The sequence below is a fragment of the Artemia franciscana genome, chromosome 11, assembly GCF_032884065.1.
Source record: "Artemia franciscana chromosome 11, ASM3288406v1, whole genome shotgun sequence".
Classification (NCBI taxonomy): Eukaryota; Metazoa; Arthropoda; class Branchiopoda; order Anostraca; family Artemiidae; genus Artemia; species Artemia franciscana.
The window spans coordinates 45,974,473-45,995,926 of record NC_088873.1 but is presented as its reverse complement, the minus strand read 5'-3'; the positions used below and the strand labels follow the sequence as shown (position 1 = coordinate 45,995,926).

The 21,454-nt window shown below is 34.9% G+C and overlaps 1 protein-coding gene across 4 annotated transcripts in view; it reads right to left on the bottom strand.

The window, feature by feature from the left end:
• Positions 1-5,148: 5,148 nt before the first annotated feature.
• The window catches only part of LOC136033289 (transcription factor 24-like), a 43,957-nt gene continuing 27,651 nt past the window's right edge, over positions 5,149-21,454 (bottom strand). For 3 of the 4 annotated variants that reach the window (XM_065714052.1, XM_065714053.1, XM_065714054.1), the window contains exon 5: positions 5,149-6,847. In XM_065714052.1, coding sequence (XP_065570124.1) covers positions 6,830-6,847 — 18 coding nt within the window. In that variant the 3' untranslated portion in view covers positions 5,149-6,829. Of the gene's footprint in view, positions 6,848-18,247; positions 18,403-21,454 lie in introns of those variants that run through there. The other variant, XR_010618901.1, reaches the window with a different exon arrangement.

Below are 21,454 nucleotides of genomic sequence, written 5' to 3'. Positions count from 1 at the left end.
TTAGCTATGCCGAATCTTATGAAATGAAAATTTCATTATTATAGTAGTCAGTTCAAATCAGGAATCAAATTTGATGACCACTTAAAAAAAAAGAAAGAAAAAAAAAAAAAGTTAGAAACTTTTGTAATTTACTTCACAAAAAATCTCTAGCGTACACCTATACGTCAAGACATATCGCTTTAACATAGTTCTTGGTTTGTCTATAAAACGATGGAATTCCATCTTTTTATTATTGTCAAATTGAAATATATTTTTTGCACTGAGTGTGAAAATCTAAAGATAAATATTCATATTCAGTCATTTTTATACCTTTTGATAAAATGTTACTAAAATATGATTTCTTATTTCTTATATTTAGGAGAAAATGTTTAGTTTTTCGGATCATTTGTTATGCCTTTTTCTATGAATATATTGTTACTAAAATAAAAATATTTCCATACGATTTTTATTTTTACTTGTTCATTTTGATTCACTTACTTGTTAACTTCATTCAGTGATTAACCAAAAGTCGCGATATTTTATATTAGTAAATTATTACTGAAAAAAATATATTTCTAGGTAAGATATAGTTAATGAAAAATAGTTATGACAAGCCCGGATGTGTCCAATTCGCACCGAAGTCAATGCACGCAGCAAAAAAGAAAAAAAATTATAGAGCTGATGGCTTGTATCTTTACTTGCTGGTCAACGTCCCGCTCTTTACGCTAAAGTTTGGCTCTTTCTCTCAACTCTACTTTTTAAAACAGTAAAAAACTTTAGCGTAAAGAGCGGGACGTTGATGAGGAAGCAGCCCCTTTCATATACGAAGTAATTTTTGTTCGTTTTAAGTTCTAATGTCGCTCCTTACTTTCATTTTAAAGAAAACTTGTTTTTTTTGTTTAATTTCTGGACGTTTTTTAATTAATGCATTTTTTTTTATCTTGGCTCTCCACGCATAAGCAATTAAAACGAAATTTGCATATTAATTTTTTTTGGGCTAAATGGCTTTTTCATAATTTTAATCGGAAGATTCCGAAAAAAAGGAGCGAGAGAGGAGGCCTAGTTGCCCTCCAATTTTTTGATTACTTAAAAGGCAAATATAACTTTTAATTTGTTACGAACGTTTTCATAAGAAAAAAATATGCGTAACTTACGGATTAACTTACGTAGCGAACTTCTATATTCGTATGTTTTTATTGCGTATATGAGGGGGCTCACCCCTCGTCGATACCTCGCTCTTTACACTAAAGCTTAAATTTTGTCCCAATTCCTTAAGAATAGACCCTGAATCACAAAGGCCGTAGAATAGATAGTTGAAATTACTAAAACTACTTTAGCGTAAAGAGCGAGGTATTACGAGGAGGTAAACCCCTCATATGCGTAATAATTTCTGTTCGTTTTAATGCTGCTCCTCACTTTCAGTAGAAAAAACTTTTCATATTTACTTTTTCATTGTTTTTTTTTTTAATAATGCTAGAAAATCCTGCGCCCCCTGCATTGAAAGTCTCTTCCCCAATAAAACGTTCCTCCATTGAAAGATCCTCCCACGTAACCCCCCCCCCCTTCAACTCTCCCCCCAAACCAAAAAATCCCCCTGAAAACGTCTGTACACTTCCCAGTAACCATTACTATATGTAAACACAGGTCAAAGTTTGTAACTTGCAGCCCCTCCCACGGCGACTGCGGGGGAGTAAGTCGTCCCCAAAAACATAATTATTAGGTTATTGGACTATGGTAAATAAAATGGCTATCTCAGAATTTTGATCCGGTGACTTTGGTGAAAAAATGAGCGTGGGAGGGGGCCTAGGTGCCCTCCAATTTTTTTGGTCACTTAAAAAGAGCACTAGAACTTTTGATGTAACTATTGGCATAAAAATTCCACTTTTTAGAGTTTTGGTTACTATTGAGCCGGGTCGCTCCTTACTACAGTTCGTTACCACGAACTGTTTGATTAGTGGGAAATTGTTAAAACTAAAGTCACGGTTTGTTGTTCAGTTAGGCTCTTCTTGGCTCTATTTTTTGGGCTTACTATTTTTTGGTAACAAAGAAATTTGAAGGTACCTTAAAATGAGGAGGCTTAACTAATTTCAGTGCTCTGGCGAGGCCCGGATTTAAAGCTTTGACATTCCTAGGCCCAAGCGTTTTTGCCGCTCCGTTTTCGCTAAACTTTCAGGGAAGTATCCAAATTTCGGGGATACTGGAAACACTGAACAGAACGGAACTGATGAGCCAACAGTAATGAAAGAGAGAGGTGATGCTGAACTCTCGGCTGCCATTTTAGGGAGAAATCTGACAGTTTAGAAGTGAACACGTAATTACTACGTTGTTTTAAAATCACTTTTCTGTGAATAGGCTGCATGGCAGCGGAGTGCACCTGGCACTTTGACAATAAATAACACTGGCCCAGTTTTGTTAAGAAAAAACTCACTCAGTGATAATTTATTGCGCCCCTAGGTCCAGGCCTATTGGTAAATCCAGGCCTGGCTCTGGCCTAACTTCTGCTCAACTTATTGTGTTCATTTAGTTCTGTACACTTGAGGTCATGCCCCTGTTCTTATTAAAGGTACCTTAAGAATTCAGGTTCTTAAGACTCTGGGTACGTTGTTTAAATTTCTTCTTGATCTCCTGCCGTGCAAAAAAAAAAAAAACAATAAAAAAATGGTTTCTTGTGAGTAATTTAAATACTTCTGATTTAAGTTCAGAGTTAAAGATAGGTTATCACGAACTTTCAGGCATTGCTTATTCGCATTTATCCCCTCACCACCATCTTACCCGATTTTTGTTGTATATAAGAAATAGAGCGTTTCTCTATTTTTTTTTCTCCCTATTTATTTACTCTGCATTACATATTATCAGACTGTACGAGTCACAAACAAATAAAATCCCCTGGAGTAAGTTCATATTAGACAATACTGCCTTTTATGCGACGCCATTTCACCAAAAATACGTAATCCCAAAACTCACGCATCCAAGAAACCATCTGATGTTGCTAAATAACAAAAGTATGGGAGGCCAAACCAGACGCTAAAACTCAAGATCTAAAAGAGGCCCTTGCTTTGCGCCCACAAACTCCAAAAATATCAAAATGTTTGCGATTATGTCATGATTTCTCAGATTTCCTATACTATTTGCCTAATTTTGATGATGCCCCCTCCTCTTACACGAAATTCTGGAAGACAATAATCAAAGACGCATAATTCGAAAAGTAGCGCTTCGTATGAATGATCTTGATTTTGTTAAATGTTGAGAGGACAGGGACGCGTGCAAGGTGGAGGCCCTGGGTCCAGTTTCTTGCCAAAATCTCATAATTGGTCAAATGCTCCTGTCATTTCTTAAATTTTCCATGTGAACCTTCTATTTTTTAGCGTTCAGCTCTTTACCTATAACTTTTGCGTACTTACATCAAAAATAATAGGATTCTTTGTGACACATTTTTTGCAAGCAGGCTCTCAACTTCGGGAGGTAAGTAAAAACGTGATCTAGGCAAGATGTTGGCACCAGCTTCAGGGATGGACCACCAGAGCAGGCCTTAAATATTTGAATATAATAAACTAAATATGTTGAATTATTTTTTTAACCAAATTAAAAAAAACTTGTTTTTACCGCCTTTCCACTGCTTTTAACTTTCGACTGGAGCATCTTGAAAAGCATATGATCTCCGTTTCCAATGTCGAATTGAAATGTACAACTTATAATTTACATATTGTACAAATTATATAAGTAAAGCATGTCATACTTGTCAATTAGAATTTTGAAAGTATCTATCCATACCGCGATCTGAAAAACTGAGTCAGCACAGAGACACAGGCAGTTGTTCCTAACATAAAATATTGCGCAAAGCAGAGAAACGAATAAATTCAGATACTCCAATCAGCAACTCTTTTAACCAGAGGCGCCATTTGGGCCAAATCTTGGGGTGGGCATGGGGCATTTGACAGAACTTGAGACTTTTATTATGAATCTAACCTACTTTCAAAGTCTACAATGATTAATAGCAAATAGCGTAATTACCCAAGGGTCGTCAGGTAATTACGCTCTTTTGGCTAATAGGCGTGCAGAAAGTTCCAATCATTTGAACAGAATGGTTTATGTTGGACATAATGGATAATTATGGCCAGAAAAGGGCCTTTTGTGGTGAAAGCTTGGGCCCCTGGAAAATCTGGGGTGGGCATTTGCCCACCCCTGACCCCCCCCCCCCCAAATGGCGCTTCTGCTTTTAAATTCCAGCCTACAAATTTTTAAAACATGGAATAATTCTCCTTTTAAGTCGAATTTCAACTGGAGCAAGCAAAACACATGTTTTTTATTTACCAAGTCGAGTCAAGATGGATAACCGTCTCCTACATTGCCTCTAAATCCCACTAAGCTAACACTAAAGAACATTCCTCCTAGTTGTATGTTTTGAATATTTAGCTTTGTGAAGGCACATTATTCTTGGCAACTTCTGGGGCTTTCTTTATATCCAGATGTACTATTTTCTGTTCATTGAGTTTACATGCTCATCTCAGACATGTATAGGCAAGTACAGCGAAAGTGCTATAAGGTGGCCAAGAATTCGTTGCAACTGAACTACGTCTTCCTACGTATTTTTTCAATAGTTTTACTAAAAGATTCTAACATTCTTCTTCTTCTTTATTAGCTGCAAAACACTTCTTCAACTTTGTCGCAAACGTTTCAAACACTATTGCCCATGCCACATTTTACTCACTCTTGTCGATAAAATTACAATTGCGAACAACTACGAACCAATTACACGCCGTATGTGTAAAATCAAGATTTAAAACATAGTTTTTTGAAACTAGAAAAAATGGAACCTTGTAATAATAATTTTTCTATCTGTAACAGAAATCTGACAAAGGTTCAGAAGACGTGACATTAGAAGGGAACAGTTGGAACCAAATTAGTGCTGGTGTAAGCTTTTTAAACCAATTTTAGTTTTGCGCTTCTGAAACACAAGTGTGTCACAAAAATCAAGAAAAACACCATGTCATAAATAAAACCTGGATTTGTGTAGACAAATATTAAGATGCGGCTCTTGTCTTGCTTCCAGCATCCCAGCGCTGGTGTCCAGGATTTTTTTTTTTTTTTTTTTTTTTTTTTTTTTTTTTTTTTTTTTTTAGAAACTTGTTGAGACGAAGACCTGAGTTTCTGAGACAATCGACATTCGAAAACCATAACTATTATTTAATGCAATAACACAGTAAGTTATGATTACAATAGCAATTATAAGAATGTTGAAAACGAACTTGAAATCCCTTGGAAATGGTGGTAAATTAAACTAAAAAGCTCTTTATGTGTAAAATTAATTAAACAAAGGTTCTAAAAAATAAATAAAATAAAATAATGGAATCTAGCCTGCCACGTATCAAGTTGAGACGTCCAAGATATTTTTTTTTTTTTAATTTACATTTGTTTTTTTTTAGACTCAAAGCTTATTGGACACAACTTTTTTTTCGTTGGGTCCCACATTAACAAAATTAAATTTTATACATTTATAAGAAAGTCTTCATGTAATGAGTTTGAAAATATGAACTTTATTGAATTTTTATTTGATATTTTAGTTTAATTAATAAAAATAAATAAATTTTCTCCCAATTTCAGAAACGTAGCTTAATTCCCTCTATAATAACCGATTATAATCATTTTGTTTCAGATAATGTATTTGAAAAAGTAGGATATTTTTCAAATATTGAGAGTATCCAAGGAATGGAAAAGCACACAAGAAGCATATATTTTCGAAGAAAGATTTTTTTTTAACATCATAGTGTATAGGTCTGTACAGGAGGAAAAATCCAAAAATTATTCCACAGGATCCACCACAATATATGTGTGAATATCTATAATTGTCAGGTTAAAGCATCGAAAACATTAGACAGCTTGGGAGGGAAAGGAGGGAGGGGGGATAAACCAAATAAAGCTTAACAGAGTCACTTACTTTCAGACACAAAGGAGGAGGTGAGTATAGAAAGAAGGTATTACAGTTCTCTATAAAGGTAAAAGAATTCAATAGAAAAAGTTGAAGACAAAAGACCTACGAAACAGAATTTTAGGTATTGTAAAATGTCTTTTTTATATAGCAGACGCCTCCCCCCCCCCCCTACCAGCTGAAGATAAATCATGATTTTTGCGCCAAGTTTCTTAGCTTTGTTGACCATATAAAAGTGCATGGTTCAACACCAGCGGAATAGCAATAACAAACTACTACCACGACAAGGGGTATGATATTACCCAGAAAAAAAAGAAAAAAAAAAGGAAAAAAAAGAGAACATGTAATAGAAATGTTTATAACAGCAGCTCCAAAAGCAGAAGCTTTGCTACAGAATATAGCGCATAAATACTTAACAAATAAAGATAGTAAAAAAAAATCAGCTTTATGATTTTGCAAGATAACATTAAGTGACATAAACTATTTTTTTTCTTTAGCGATTCACTATCTTTTCACTTTTATCAGCTTTCCATGCTAACCAGATACTCCTAAATGTCTGTTTTCGTTCTGAACATTTGACTTTTATGGACATTGTCTGAAAAAAAATCTTTTGGTATTGTTGTAGCTTCTAGAGGAGCATTTCTATTTACATATATCTAACAACAAACTGATTTTAATTAATGACTTGTTCGTCACAAATGAGATGACTCTTAATGCCCAAGCAGCTTGTCAACATCTGGATACATCCAATTATCAGCATCGATTTGCTTACATACTTCGCGGATCTTCTTTAGTCTTTTTTCGTGTAATACCTCCTCGTGAAGTTGTTTATCAGCTATTCTAGGTGGTTTTCTAGGAGCTTTGTAGGGCCTAGGTCTTGGCGCCAATGTCATTACACGTGCAGATCTTCCAGTCCTCATAGTATCAGTGGTTTCCGAAGGCCTAAAAAGAAACAGATAAAGCGAAATTACTGATAAACACGCACAATATAATCAACAGTAGTGATGGGATGGTAAATTACAATCAAGAATCATAACAATCGCGTTTCAAATAGTTCGTGGTAACGAACTGTAGTAAGGAGCAAGTTTTTTTATTATTTTAAAAAGTAGAGTTGTGACAGAGTCAAACTTTAGCGTAAAGAGCGAGGCGTTGCAGAGGGGACAACCTCTTTAATATATGGAGTAATTTCTGCTCATTTTAAGTTTTAATGTCGCCCCTTACTTGCAGTTAAGAAAACTTGTTTTTTTTTTTAATTCGACATTTTGAAGGACCGGAATTGTATCAACTGCCGACTAAATTTATTGGCTTTATTCAAATATTTCCCTGTGTAATTCATTTGTATCTTTACAGCTAGGGAAGGGAGCAGCAGCCAAACTCTTGTTTGTAGTGATTTTGTTCGTTTTCGGCTTGACTTGCAAATTCAGTTAAAGTTTACCTTGCTTTAAGATCTATTGCAAATTCAGTTAAAGTTTTCCTTGCTTTAAGATCTATTTAGTCATTTATATTATTACCTGTTGTATGGTTGTTTGCTATGATTGTTTATTTGATTTTTATTCGTTTTGGGTTTCATTTACTTTTAATAGTAACTTCTGGTCGTTTTAGGTTTGAATTATTATAGGTTTCTATTTCTTCTAATACAAAGTTCAATATGGCCTTTACTTTCCCTTGAAATTTTTTTTCGAATTTCTTAAAAATAATTTCTGTTCGTTTTGATCGCCAACATGTCAAGTTTTTCAACATCCCTCATATATTTTTTTTTTCAAGATCGAATTTTCATCAAAGTATCAAAACTAACATCAAAGAAACAAATTATCCAAATGAGGAAAGTATAGAAGTACATTAAGTACCAAAGTAACAATAAGCAACTTGCAAAACCTACAGCCCTTGTCCCATAGATCAAAGTTGCACAGTAAATCTGTAAATCAAAATAAACAAAGCAAAAATAAGCAGCTAGCATAACTTACAGCTCTGGCCCCAGCAGCTGCGGGAGGGTTTCAACCCTGTAAGCAGAATTTAAAATAAAGATTTGAACTGGATACATCTGGAGAAAGGAGAGCGTGGGAGGCTAGTTGCCCTCCAATCGCTTCTGACTTATGAAAAGGGCACTAGAACTTCTCATTTTCAATTTTAGAGATACAGAATTAAACATGCACTCTTTTCTTAATAGAAGACCTTATATGCTATAAATATGAAACTTTCAAAAGTGACAGCCCTCGCCACAGGGGCTGTTGGAGCTTTGTCAACCCCTGAGCTATAGTTATTTGACTTTTGGACTAGTTTGAACAAAATGGCCTACAGTCACTTTTGACTTTTCAAAAGCGAACTAGAACTTTCAATTTCCAATCACATGAGCCTCCTCCAAAGTTTATGTAGTCACCCCTTCCATAAAAACTTAATATGTTAACAATTTGTAACTAGCATAACTTGTCAGCCCTTGTCATGTGGGCCTGTGGGGAGGGGTGGCCAACCCTGGAGGAAAAGCTGTTTTGTCTTTGGACTATTTTCAACAAAATGGCTGTCTCAAAATTTAGATCGGATCCATTGAGAGAAAATGGTGTGGAGGAGGGGGACTAGTTGCCCCTCGATCACTTTTGACTCTTAAAAAGAAACTACGACTTTCAATCTTCAATAAACAGAGCCTTCTCCAAAGTTTATATGACCACCCCTTCCATAGAAACCATACATGCCTCAGGGCATAACTTACAACCCTTACGCCCAGGCTCTACGACTGTTTCAACTCTGGAGGCATTGTTGTATAATTTTTGGACTATTTTGAACAAGATGGTTACCTAAAAATTTTGATCAGACACATTAAGGGAAAAGAGGGCGCGAGGGTGAGTTGGGACTAGTTGCCTTCCGATCACTTCAGACGCTTAAAAGGAACTAGAACTTTCAATTTCTGATCAAATTGATCAATCAAAATTCTAATCAATCTCTCTTCCCAAGTTTATACAACCACCCCTTCCATAAAAACTTATATGCCTCCAGGGTATTTCCCAAATACCTTCCAAATACCCAAACAACAATTTCCCACAGAATCTGGAAGCTTTGTCAACCCTGCAAATTTTGTTATCTGATCTTTGGACTATTTTGAACAAATTGGCTACCATAAAATTTCTATCAGATGCATTTGAGGAAAAGAGGGTATGGGGAGGGGGCTAGTTGCCCTCAAATCACTTTTGACTCTTAACAAGAGCTGAGAACTCATATGGCATGAGCTCTAGCAATATCCTTAGAATCAATAGATTAATTCAAAATGAAAATCAGAGGCTTAATGTCGGTTGGGAATCAAAATAAGAGCCTCTGAGACACGAGGTCCTACTAAATATCAAAATTCATTAAGATCCAATCACCCACTTGTAAGTTAAAAATATCTCATTTTTTCTAATTTTTCCTCTCCCTTCAGCCCCCCCCCCCCTAGATGGTCGAATCGGGGAAAACGATTTTATAAAGTCAATTTCTGCAGGTCTCTGAGACACCTACCAATTTTCATCATCCTAGCACATCCAGATGCACCGAACTCGCCAAAGCACTGGACCCACCCCTAACTCCCCCAAAAAGAGTGGAGCCAGTCCGGTTACGTCAATCACGTAATCTACGACATTTGCTTATTCTATCCACCAAGTTTCATCCCGATCTCTCCACTCTAAGCGTTTCCCATGATTTTCGGTTTTCCCCTCCACCCCCCCCCCCCAATGTCACCAGATCTGGTCGGGATTTAAAATAAGAGCTCTGAGCCATGAGTTCCTTCTAAATATCAAATTTAAAAATACCTAACGAATGGTCACCCGTTCTTAAGTTAAAATTACCTCGATTTTTCCAATTTTTCCGAATTAACACCCCCTCCTACTCCCCCAAAGAGAGCGGATTCAGTCCGGTTATGTCAATCACGTAGCTAGGACTTGTGCTTATTCTTCCCACCAAGTTTAATCCTGATTTCTCAACTCTAAGCGTTTTCCATGATTTCTGGTTCCCCCCAACTCCCCCCAATGACATTGGATCCAGTCGGGATTTAAAATAAGACATCTGAGTTACGATGTTTTTCATATAGGATCTGATCACTCCTTGTAAGTTGAAAATACCTCATTTTTTCTAATTTTCAGAATTAACCCTCACCCAACTCCTCCAAAGAGAGCAAATCTGTTCCGGTTATGCCAATCACGTATCTAGGACTTGTGCTTATTCTTCCTACCAAGTTCCATCCTGATCTCTCCACTCTGAAGTGTTTTCCAAGATTTCCAGTTCCTCTCCCCCTCAACTCCCCCCAATGACATTGGATCCGGTCAGGATTAAAAAAAAAAAGATCTGAATTACGAGGTACTTCTAAATATGGAATTTCGCTAAGATCTGATCACTCCTTCGTAAGTTAAAAATACCTCATTTTTTCCAATTTTTAAGAATAAACCCTTCCCCCAACTCCCCCAAAGAGAGCGAATCCGTTCCGGTTATGTCAATTACGTATCTAGCCCTTGTGCTTGTTTTTTCCACGAAATTTCATCCCGATCCCTCCACTCTATGCGTTTTCCGAGATTTTAGGTTCCCCCTCCAACTCCCCCCAATGTCACCGGATCCGGTCGGGCCTTATTATATGAGCTCTGAGACACAGTATCCTTCTAAATATCAAATTTTATTAAGATCCGATAATCTGTTCGTAAGCTAAAAAAAAATTTAAACTTTCAGTTTAAAAAACTAGTTTTTTTTATTTAATTTCTGAACGTTTTTGAATTAATGCATTTTTGATTTTGGCTCTCCGCACATTAATTATTAAAATGAAATTTGCATATTAATTTTTTTTTGGCTAAACGGCTTTCTCTTAGTTTTGATCAGACGATTTTGAGAAATAAGGGGTGGGGAAGGAGGCCTAGTTGCCCTCCAATTTTTCAGTTACTTAAAAAGGCAACTAGAACTTTTAATTTTTAACGAACGTTTTTATTAGTAAAAAATATACGTAACTTAAGAATTAACTTATGTAACAAACTTTTATACTCTTATATTTTGTATTATGTATATGAGGGGGTTTGTCCCCTCGTTAATACCTCGCCTTTTACACTAAATCTTAAGTTTTGTCCCAATTCTTTAAGAATGACCCCTGAATCAGAAAGGCCGTGGAATAAATAGTTGAAATTACTAAAAATACCTTAGCATAAAGAGCAAGGTATTTATCTCCTCCTAAATACCTCGCTCTTTATGCTAAAGTATTTTTAGAACCCCTCATATGCGTAATAATCTCTGTTCATTTTAAGTTTTAATGCTACTCTTTACTTTCAGTTGAAAAACTTTTTCGTGTTTATTTTTTCATTGTTTTTTTTATAGGCCTAGTAATGCTAGAAAATCCTGCGCCCTTTTCATTGAATTTCTCTTCCCCCATGACATATTCCTCCAAGAGAAGATCCTCCCACATAGCCCCCTCCACTCAACCCCACCCCAAACCAAAAAAATCCCCCTGAAAACGTCTGTACACTTCCCAATAACCATTACTGTATGTAAACACTGGACAAAGTTTGTAACTTGCAGCCCCTCCCCCAGGGACTGTGGGGGAGTGAGTCATTCCAAAGACATAGTTAATATGGTTTTCAACTATGCGGAACAAAATGGCTATCTCAAAATTTGGATCTGTTGACTTTGGGAAAAACATGAGCGTGGGAGGGGGCCTAGGTGCCCTCCAATTTTTTTGGTCACTTAAAAAGGGCACTAGAACTTTTCATTTCCGTTAGAATGAGCCCTCTTGGGAGATTCTAGGACCACTTGATCGATACGATGACCCCTGGGAAAAAAAATATAATAAAATAAACATGCACCCATGATCTGTCTTCTGGCAAAAAATACGAAATTCCACATTTTTGTAGATAGGAGCTTGAAATTTTCGCTATAGGGTTCTCTGATACGCTGAATGCGATGGTGTGATTTTCGTTAAGATTCTTTGACTTTTAGGGGCTGTTTCCCCCTATTTTCCAAAATAAAGCAAATTTTCTCAGGCTCGTAACTTTTGATGACAAAGATTAAATTTGATGGAACTTATATATTTAGAATCAGCATGAAAATTCGATTCTTTTGATGTATCTTTTAGCATCAAAATTCCGTTTTTTAGAGTTTCGTTTACTATTGAGCTGGGTTTGATGTTTGATAAGTTTAACCTCAATATTCTGGGAGCCACTTACTTGAGTGCCCCCTTCCGCTTTATATGTCCTGATTGATATAAGGAAGTCAAACATAAATGTGTTAGGAATAAATAATATATATATATATATATATATATATATATATATATATATATATATATATATATATATATATATAATATTAATATATATATATATATAATATATATATATATATAATATTAATAATTAATATTATAATATATTAATTATATATATATGTATATATATATATTATATATATATATATATATATATATATATATATATATATATATATATATATATATATATATATATATATATATATATATATATATATATATATATATATATAGATGAATGTGCACTCCTTTGTATATAAAAACAGCTACTATGCTATCACCGAACTTGGGAACCTTTGTTATCTTTATTTATTTTGTTGACAATAAAATGTTCATTTTGAGTCTGGTTTTCGTTTTGGCCTTTGCAGAACTTAATGACATTTTATACTACCATAATAAAAAAAGAAATTCAAATCAATATTCTTAATTTCTCTTCTTTCATCATTGCTCAGAGGAGTGTCTTGGAATGGGTTCCCAAGAAACCATAAGGTCAGTACAATACTTTTTATTTTATATATTTACCCTGTGCTGTATTTTTCGAATTCTCCCACCTTCCCCCCTCCTGATCTAAAAAAAAGTCGTCCAGAGCGAATTTATCTGTAGCCTAAATCTTCTGCAGTTGAAGGGTGCATTAATGTATTCTTATAGATCTTCATCAATTTCATCCATGGCTCACTTCAGACCTTCTTAATTCATATGTTAATGCTTTCTCTACTTTCCTCTTACTTCCATATAATCTATCAATCAAGCACTTGTTGCACAAGCCCTTTCGGTTTTCTACTAGACTTAAATTTTTTTAACCAATATTTCTAACCAAATTACTAACTTTCCTCCCAAGACACCATCTACTGCTTTACAAGCTATTGTTCTAAAATAATTCTACCTATCATTGCCAAACGAGGCCTACATTGACAAATTTTAGACTCTCATTTATCATTCAACTTATCCTAGAATTAATATTGAACTGCACCTAGAAATTGGGTTGTTTTAGTATTGAATTTGTCTAAATTTTCTTATTAAGAATTGTGATTAGGTTGAATATTTTAGTCATTTAAGATGCTAAATATTCTAGTCATATTCAACACTTAATATTTCAAACATAGTGATAGTCAATAATGAAGCCTAATCTTGGACAGAAATAATCTAAGACAAGTGTTTTGAAGCAGAATAATTATATGTAAATAGACTTGGCTTGCGAGGGTTAATTTTTTTTAAAATTTAAACATTAAGAAACAATAGTTTTTCAAGATTTCAGTAAGTAAATCCTAGTAAAGGTGCAGAGTAGCAGCTCTCCAGCAGAAAAATCTTAATAATCGAGAAGTAACACCCTTAGATCTCTTATTTTAGGCTCTTTTTCACCATGATAGCTGTTACACTGACAATTCTCCACCCTCCCTGATAGACCATATACCACTAACAATATCTTCCTTTGTTGTAGTTTATATTGTTTGATCTGTTGTACAACAGGCATCTGGTGTGACTCACAGATATTCCTCTTGGTCTTGGTGCCCGATTGAATACTGAATGAGAAAACTACTATTTTAAATGAGTTTAAATGTAAATAATAATGGAAATAAATATGATAATCTGATTAAAAGAAATATGTTGCATATTATGAAGTAAAAATTTAATTGTTTTCTTTTAGTTTGATACCTATCCTAAGGCTATTTATGAGGCCATCAGAAAAATGGGGTGGAATATCATAAACATGGCCAAAACCATAAAAAAGAGCAACATTTAGCAATGTTAAAATACTCAATTTTCATCTTAGGATGTCACCTTCTGGAGAAACCCTACTATACATCTCCACCAAAATCCTAACCAAGCCTAGCACAATTATTCAATCTCAATTATCTAACGCCATATTCATCACATTAGGAGCCAATTGTCCATGTTAAGGAAAGTTAGGCTACATTTCAATCAAGATATTTGTCCCAGATTATGCTAGGTGTTATATTCTACTATCCAAAATTATCTTAAAATGATAATAAAAATGGATAGAAACATGAAAATCTCAACATTAAAAGCTTTCTGAAAATTATAAAGAAATGATTTAATTATAAGTGTGCAATTAGGCCTGTTGAGAATAAAACATGTTAAGAAAGCTATTCTCACATCATAATATACAGAAAAGTTGTAGTTAATCATTCCTAAAAACACTTCGTTATATATTTTGCTGTCAGGTTTACCTGACGTTATATAAATAGATTGTCAGGTTTACCAAGTCTATCTCCCCCTCCCCCAATGTGTAAATATAGGCTATTCACCAAGTTATATATTTTGCTGTATGTCACTCTTTTGTTTTAACTTAATACCTGTAAATTGAAACAATGTTGAAAAAATCAAGAAACAAAAAAATGCATAGGAAATATATCATTTGGGCTAAACCCTTGCACATTGGGAGGTTGGGGGTAAAGTAATGTGATGTACTTTTAGGAATGATTAACTGCAACTTTTCTGCATATTATGAAGTAATAATTGTTTCCTTAAAATGTTTTCTTCTCAACAGGCCTAATTGCACACTGACACAAAGAATTTTGGGTACTTATCTGTTAGCCAGTACAGACTCAAGAATTTAGATCTACAGTTGCTGAAGCATCTGAGATGCTTTGAAGATGGATAGGATACATATAATGGTGTGTATATTTGAATATTAGGGGAGGGGGGATGTTAAGCATAGTGGGGCTGTATGTAAAATGTAACCTAAACTAACAACAGAGTATAGCTGCAATGTAGTTTTCCACTGATCCAAAGCTCAGTATCTGTATACAAACATCAATAAACTGGTTATTGTCTGATTTTATAGATTGACATTTTCCAGTGTGTACTGGCCAATAGATAAATACCAAATGTTGTTCTTATATGGTTTTCATGTTATTTTGCATAAGCCTACAACCTCATTAGGGCTGAAAGGGGGGATGAGTTTCATAATAGCACGCATTATAGCCTAGCCTATACGAAAATGTCATTGATTGGAAACTAAATGGTGTAGGCCTATGTGTTTTTTCAGGAAGAGAGGAAACCCTAGATATTATGCACCTGTACTTAAAATTTGAGGCTGGCACTCAAAAAGTTAGAAAATGTTTAAGCAAGCCTAATTAGGCCTATGGCAAAATTATAATGTTTATATCCTATATTGTCAAGCATATCAGATTTGAAAGAATAAATGTATGGTTGGTCCTCTACATAAGGAAACATGTTGAGAAAACAATTCTTACTGCATAATATGCAGAATAATCCTAGTTAACATATTTTGCAGGGGGAGAAAATTCTGAAAAATAATGATGAATTTGACTCCATTTTCCATTTTAAAATATTCTAAATTTGTCAGTGTTTCCACTTTGTTCCTACCATATTTCTGATTGATCAAATTAGAATGTCTGACACCCAACCAAAGAAAATCTTAAATTTTTTCTGACACCATACTTGTCTAAAATCCATTAAATTTCTGACTCCAACTGAGAAATCTGACAATATTCTGTTGCTTAGGAATCTTTTTTCTTTTCACAAGACAAGCTTTTATGCTGCCTGTCTTACAACTCCTCCTCCCTCAACAGTAACATATATATATTTGCCTTAATTTTATATATTAAATAAAATATTATTATTATATATTTGCCTATTTTTTTAAAAATCAATACATGATCCTTTTTTTCTCAAATACAAAAGCTGCATTTTTTAACTACACTGAATGCAGTCCTCAGCTGTTGCATTGGCTTTTACAGTTTTGAGTAGCTTTAAGAGGAAACTTGGCCTGCATAATTTAGGTAAGGGTCACACTTTTGAGCAAATTTCAATGATCTGTTTAAAATTTTTCAAGGTTGAAAAGAACTGCTCTACAACAACATTCAAAAATGGCAAGGTCAGGAGGTATTGGATAATGCTGATTATGTTAGAGAGCCTCTGAGTACCATTTGGTGTTTTTATAGAAGCCACATGACACCAAAAATCACAGACATCTGTCACATTTGGAAGATCAAAAAACAGTTAACTCTGCCATTCCTCTAGTATCTTTCTTCCATCCCATGATGGTGCAATAAAGCTCTGTAGAATCTTTTACAGAAGACCAATTGCACATTCATCTGCTTTTTTACTTGGAATTGACTGCAATGTTTGAAGAGACTTGTGAGATGTCATCCCCAAATATGCATCTTTAGCTGGAAGGTATTCACTTGCTATGTCAGGGTCAAGATTCAATGGCAAGTTTGATCTAATGTAGCTAGTCTTCATGAAATTCATGGTAAATTTCTTAGAAGTATCTACACCTCTAATTTTACTTTGTGAAACAAAGGTTTTTGGACATTGAAAGAGAAGATTAAAATCTGCAAACAGCTCCAGCATGCAGAGCTAGAACTAAAGTTGAATCCAAAGCACTGGATTTTTTGGGGCTTGTGGTGCCCTGTCATTTCTGTTAGTCGGATCCATAGCTGCTACTCCCTGATAGTACTTACTAAGTGCATCCCAATTATGCAATAGTTGCTTAATGCATACCTGAAGAGACAGCTAAGATGTCTGACCTGGGACAAGCACATTCAGGGCATGGACATCCTGAGCACATTCAGGACAGGGATGATTACATACTGTGTGACACAGATCTTTCCAATTACTTTGGCAATTGTTTGCAACCATAAGAAGTAACTAAATGAACTGAAAACTGTTCCACTTGACCCATATCACAGATGGGAAGTTGTCTGTGGTTCTACTCACAACCAACTTATCACACCCAAACATAGAATCACATGTGTCTGCAGAGGATCTAACTCAGTTCTCCATAGGTGTATTTTTATCTTGAAGAAAATTGCAAATAAGGTTGAAAATGGTTTCTGCTTTCTCATCACAACACTCAACCATATCAAGGAGGTCTACTTGTATTTCAAACTCCTTATTGCACAAAAAACTACAACAAATTTTCAAAAGTTTTGCCTTTCTTAAACTAGTGATAGGTTTTATTTTAATCCCTAAGAGAATGGTCTGACCATTTTGCTAGTTTGAAAATCCTTCTCTAGTAAAAAAAAGGGTAAAATTCTAGTTGATTGACTTTTGGCTATCTCTGAAAGGGGTTAGGAAAATGAAACTTTCAGGGATGAGTCTAAAGGCTAAAGTATGTCCTGGGAAGGTATTTTGAAGTACCCACCTCTACTCCTTCTGCCTCTAGAGGGCCCTAACCTTTAATGACCTTTAAAAATATGTGTATTCTAAAAGTGAAACCTTGCAAGAGAGATCTTCTGCTTGAATGAAATACAACAAAACTGTTTTCAGTTTCACAACTTTGCTCAATCCCAATATATAAGGTTTTAAAGATATACAAATACATTTCCTAAATTTTGAAAAAAAAAATATTGATATGGCTCAGAATTCTACTCAAATAACAGGAATTGCATTTTCAGAACTAAAGGCAGAGAAAAGGCAAATGGTAACTGAAAATTAAGGTAAAATGTTGTTTTGTCAAAATTTCGATAGGTATAGATCTGTCATGTAGGCAAACTTCAGGGCCCTCTAAAGGGAGAAGGAGTGGAAGTGGGTACTTCAAAATACCTTCCCAGGACATACTTTAGCCTTTAGACCCATCCATGAAAGTTTCATTTTTGTAACCTGGCCCCTTTCCAAGATAGCCAAAAGCCAATCAACTAGAATTTTACTAAAAAAAGAAGAAAATCTAGAAAAATTAAAAATCTAACAAATATCTGTTTTGTACTAAAAACCTGACAAAATTCAAATTTCTAACACAATTTTTTTTGTCTGATAAGAGGGCCAAAAATCTAACAGTGGAAGCACTGACATTTGTAGTTAAACACCATCAATGCCATCCACCAAAATCATATTAACAGATGGCACTTGGGTGCTGCTTTATAGAATATTTTCAGGGCTCATAAAGAAATAAAAATGTTTTAACATTTCCTATTTCTACTGATATACTGATCTAAGATATTAAAGCACATCTATAAGACTGTTTATCTTCTACCAAGCAAAGTAATTAAAAACACTGACATTTCAACCTAATGTCTTAAACTTGATTTTGATGAGTTTCACTGACCTAAAGAGAGTCTGGGCATTTTATTGCATTAGTCGATATAGCTTACATTTTTAAAATTTTCGTTGAATTAGGCCAAACTTAATTAATTTTGAAACAAAATGCTGTATTCCACTCTATTCACGGATTTTATATTTGAAAACTTCAGCCATACCCAATGTTGCCATAACAATTTCAATCTACGAAAAGTGCCGAAAAAACTATGAAATTGGTCGAAAACCTGTAGCCCCTTTTGGAAACTGTGTTTGGAACTATTAGTTACTGAAGTAAGAAGGTGTATGCTCACTTTCCCGATCACAGATCTTATATATAAACAACATGAAAATTCCTTGACCCAGGCCTTCGGAGGTTTTATTATTCTGAACAAAATTTATATCTCAGAATTTTCATCGGATGTCTCTGGAAATGGGTGAGTAAAAATGAGACAAAACTGGGAGATTGGTAGCCCTACAATCATTGTGACTTATAAATAGAGCTATAGATCTTTCAATTCCCAACCGAACGAGCCCCTTACAAATTTTTTATGACAGCTTCTTCCACATTAACTGGGGAAATTTACCTCATAGATATCATTAAAATGTAAGTCCCTACATCCCTACCTACTTTCCTCGTCCAAGATGGGGTAAAGATATAAACTAGGGACAAAGAAATAAAATAAATTTGAGAAAGCGGGCTCCACAGAATCCGACTTCAAGAAAAAAAAAGTCATATTAAAAGCCATTCAGGGCTATCAAAAAGTTTGAAATAATATCAAAACCATCACAGAGAACCATCAGAACCATTACAGGAACCACAATTATTTTCGTCAAAGATGGCAGCTTAAACCAACTTTCGGCAAGTGATACGTCATAGTTATTATTTTCTCTGTCATATTCTATGGATGAATTCTCGTCACTTGAAGCCATGCTCAGTGTAGTGTAAATAATCCTAATAGCCTTTTAGCATGCCAGAACGCTTTCTTTAGTTTCTCCAATGTCCAATGTGTTCCTGGGTGCCTTTGTATATACCAGTTGCTTTACACAGCAATTGTTAGATAGCCTGTTTGTTCAAAATGGCTGAAATGTCTCAGAAGTCTGAGTCCTGAATCATTATAACTCCTGAATCACTAAAATTCCTAAAGTCCCATCTTATTTGTCATAGTAATCAACCGACTGATGAGACAACATAAACAAAGGTACAAGTTCGCAGACGATTGTTCAATAAGTCTACTACGATTCCTGTCACAAACAACGGCCAACTCGAGCCCCTGGTTGCAGAGCTTCGGGATAAAGCTGATCAAGTGAAGCTCCAGCTAAGCCTCGAGTAAAGCTGTGTGTTGCGTGTCAACTTCCTGAAGAAGAAGAGCATGACGAATCTGCACCTCTCCAAACAAAGAAATCAGTCAAAATACTCGACATCACAGTAAGTGACGATATTACGTTCAGAGATCACATCAACCAGATCACAGCAAAAGCAGCTGGTCTTCTAAAATCCTTCGCAAATCTCAGAAGGTTTGGAATGACAGTACAACTCCTTCTTTCGTTCTATAAAACTTATGTAATGCCCATAGTCATGTACGGCTGTCCTGTCTGGCACCCATCACTCACAGAGAAACACGGAAGTCAGCTTGAAACAATTCAGACAAGAGCCTGCAAAATAATTCTTGGATCAAATTACAAAAATTACGAAGAAAGCTTGAGCGAACTCAGGCTCCCAACCCTGGATGAAAGGAGCACGAAACGCTGAGGAAGTTTGGAGCCGACATCCTGAAGTCCCCAACGTACCGAGATATCCTGCCTCAGTTTACTTCAGTGACCCACGCACACAAGACGAGGCTGGCAACTTTTAAAGAGGAAAAAGAAGTGTTAGAATGCCCACCTACACACTCAACGACAAGATTTTTAAATTCCTTCGTTCCATACTACGTGAAGCACTACAACGGCAATATCCTCAACGGCCAACATACCTTATGTTTGCGCAACTTGCCAGGATTTTTAACTTGTACAATCTCAGAAAAAGCTTGGAGGAGGGGGAGGGGTCAAGATAAAACTTTCACTAAGTGTGTGGGGACCAGGGGAATTAAAATATTTGCTGGTGCGAAGAAATGAGGCTAAAAATACTTATTTCAACAGAAAATATTTAAGGCCTAAAGTATTCCTGCTATTAGCCTTTTTTTCCAATTCAGAATCAAGGTGAATTGACAGGCATAGTCTCATATTTACAAAATACTTTACTTACAACATTTTGGAAATGAATATGATGCTCTAAATACAATTGTAAGAACGTTCAGTCGTTACGAAAACAATTGTAAGAACGTTCAGTCGTTACGAAAGCCACCAATTTGAAGTCCGCGGACTGTATGGAGCAAGAGGTAAAACATTTAAATAATCTACGAATAAAGTGATATTGAAAAAAATTGGCCTACATGGATGAACGGAAATGAAACTCAGCAAGTTTTGGCACTTCATAAAATTGAAACTACAGTAAGTATATTAGTTCTTAACAACTACAATAAAAAAAAAACAAGTATATCTCTTCACCAGATATGATAAAGCATCGTCAATCAAAATTCAAATAAGAATAACTTTGAAAACATCTAACAAAACCTTTAAAAAAACCAGTAAAACATAATCCCACGTTAAAACCAATAAAATAAAACCAAAAAACGATTATACCATAACTAAAAATAAATTGCAGGGAATAAATAAATGAAACCAAAACGACAAAAAACTGACACACACTTTGGCCAAATGAATGCTCAACTGAAACAAAATGAATTATTATTAAACTCAAAACAGTCAGAATTAAAGTTTACATTGGTTCAAACCCCGCTAGGACAGACATTCTATAAAACATTTGATTTGGCAGCTTCCTCAAAGCTCGTTACAATGCTTGACCTATTTATTTTCCAAACATCGCAAATGAAAATTTGACCAATTACAATTCTATTCTTATCTGAATAAAATAAAATGTGTTTTGTGTTTTCCCATAATTGAAGATGCTATGAATTTATGAAACTATTACTCGATGCTGAGTAAATGAAATACCCATATGACTCAAACCATAAACAGTTGATTTTTCACGGGAAAATTTACATTGCTAATGAGCAAGTTTTAATTTTTTTTTTAAATGCATGGTTTTTAGGAATGTAGCCTCAACAGTAACTTTTGTTTCAAACTTTTGACGGAAAAAATATAAAAACTGTCATTTCCAAACCTCGAATCCACGGTGTAAAAAGGTAAAAAAACACGAAAACGTACATTTGGTAGCCGTTGAA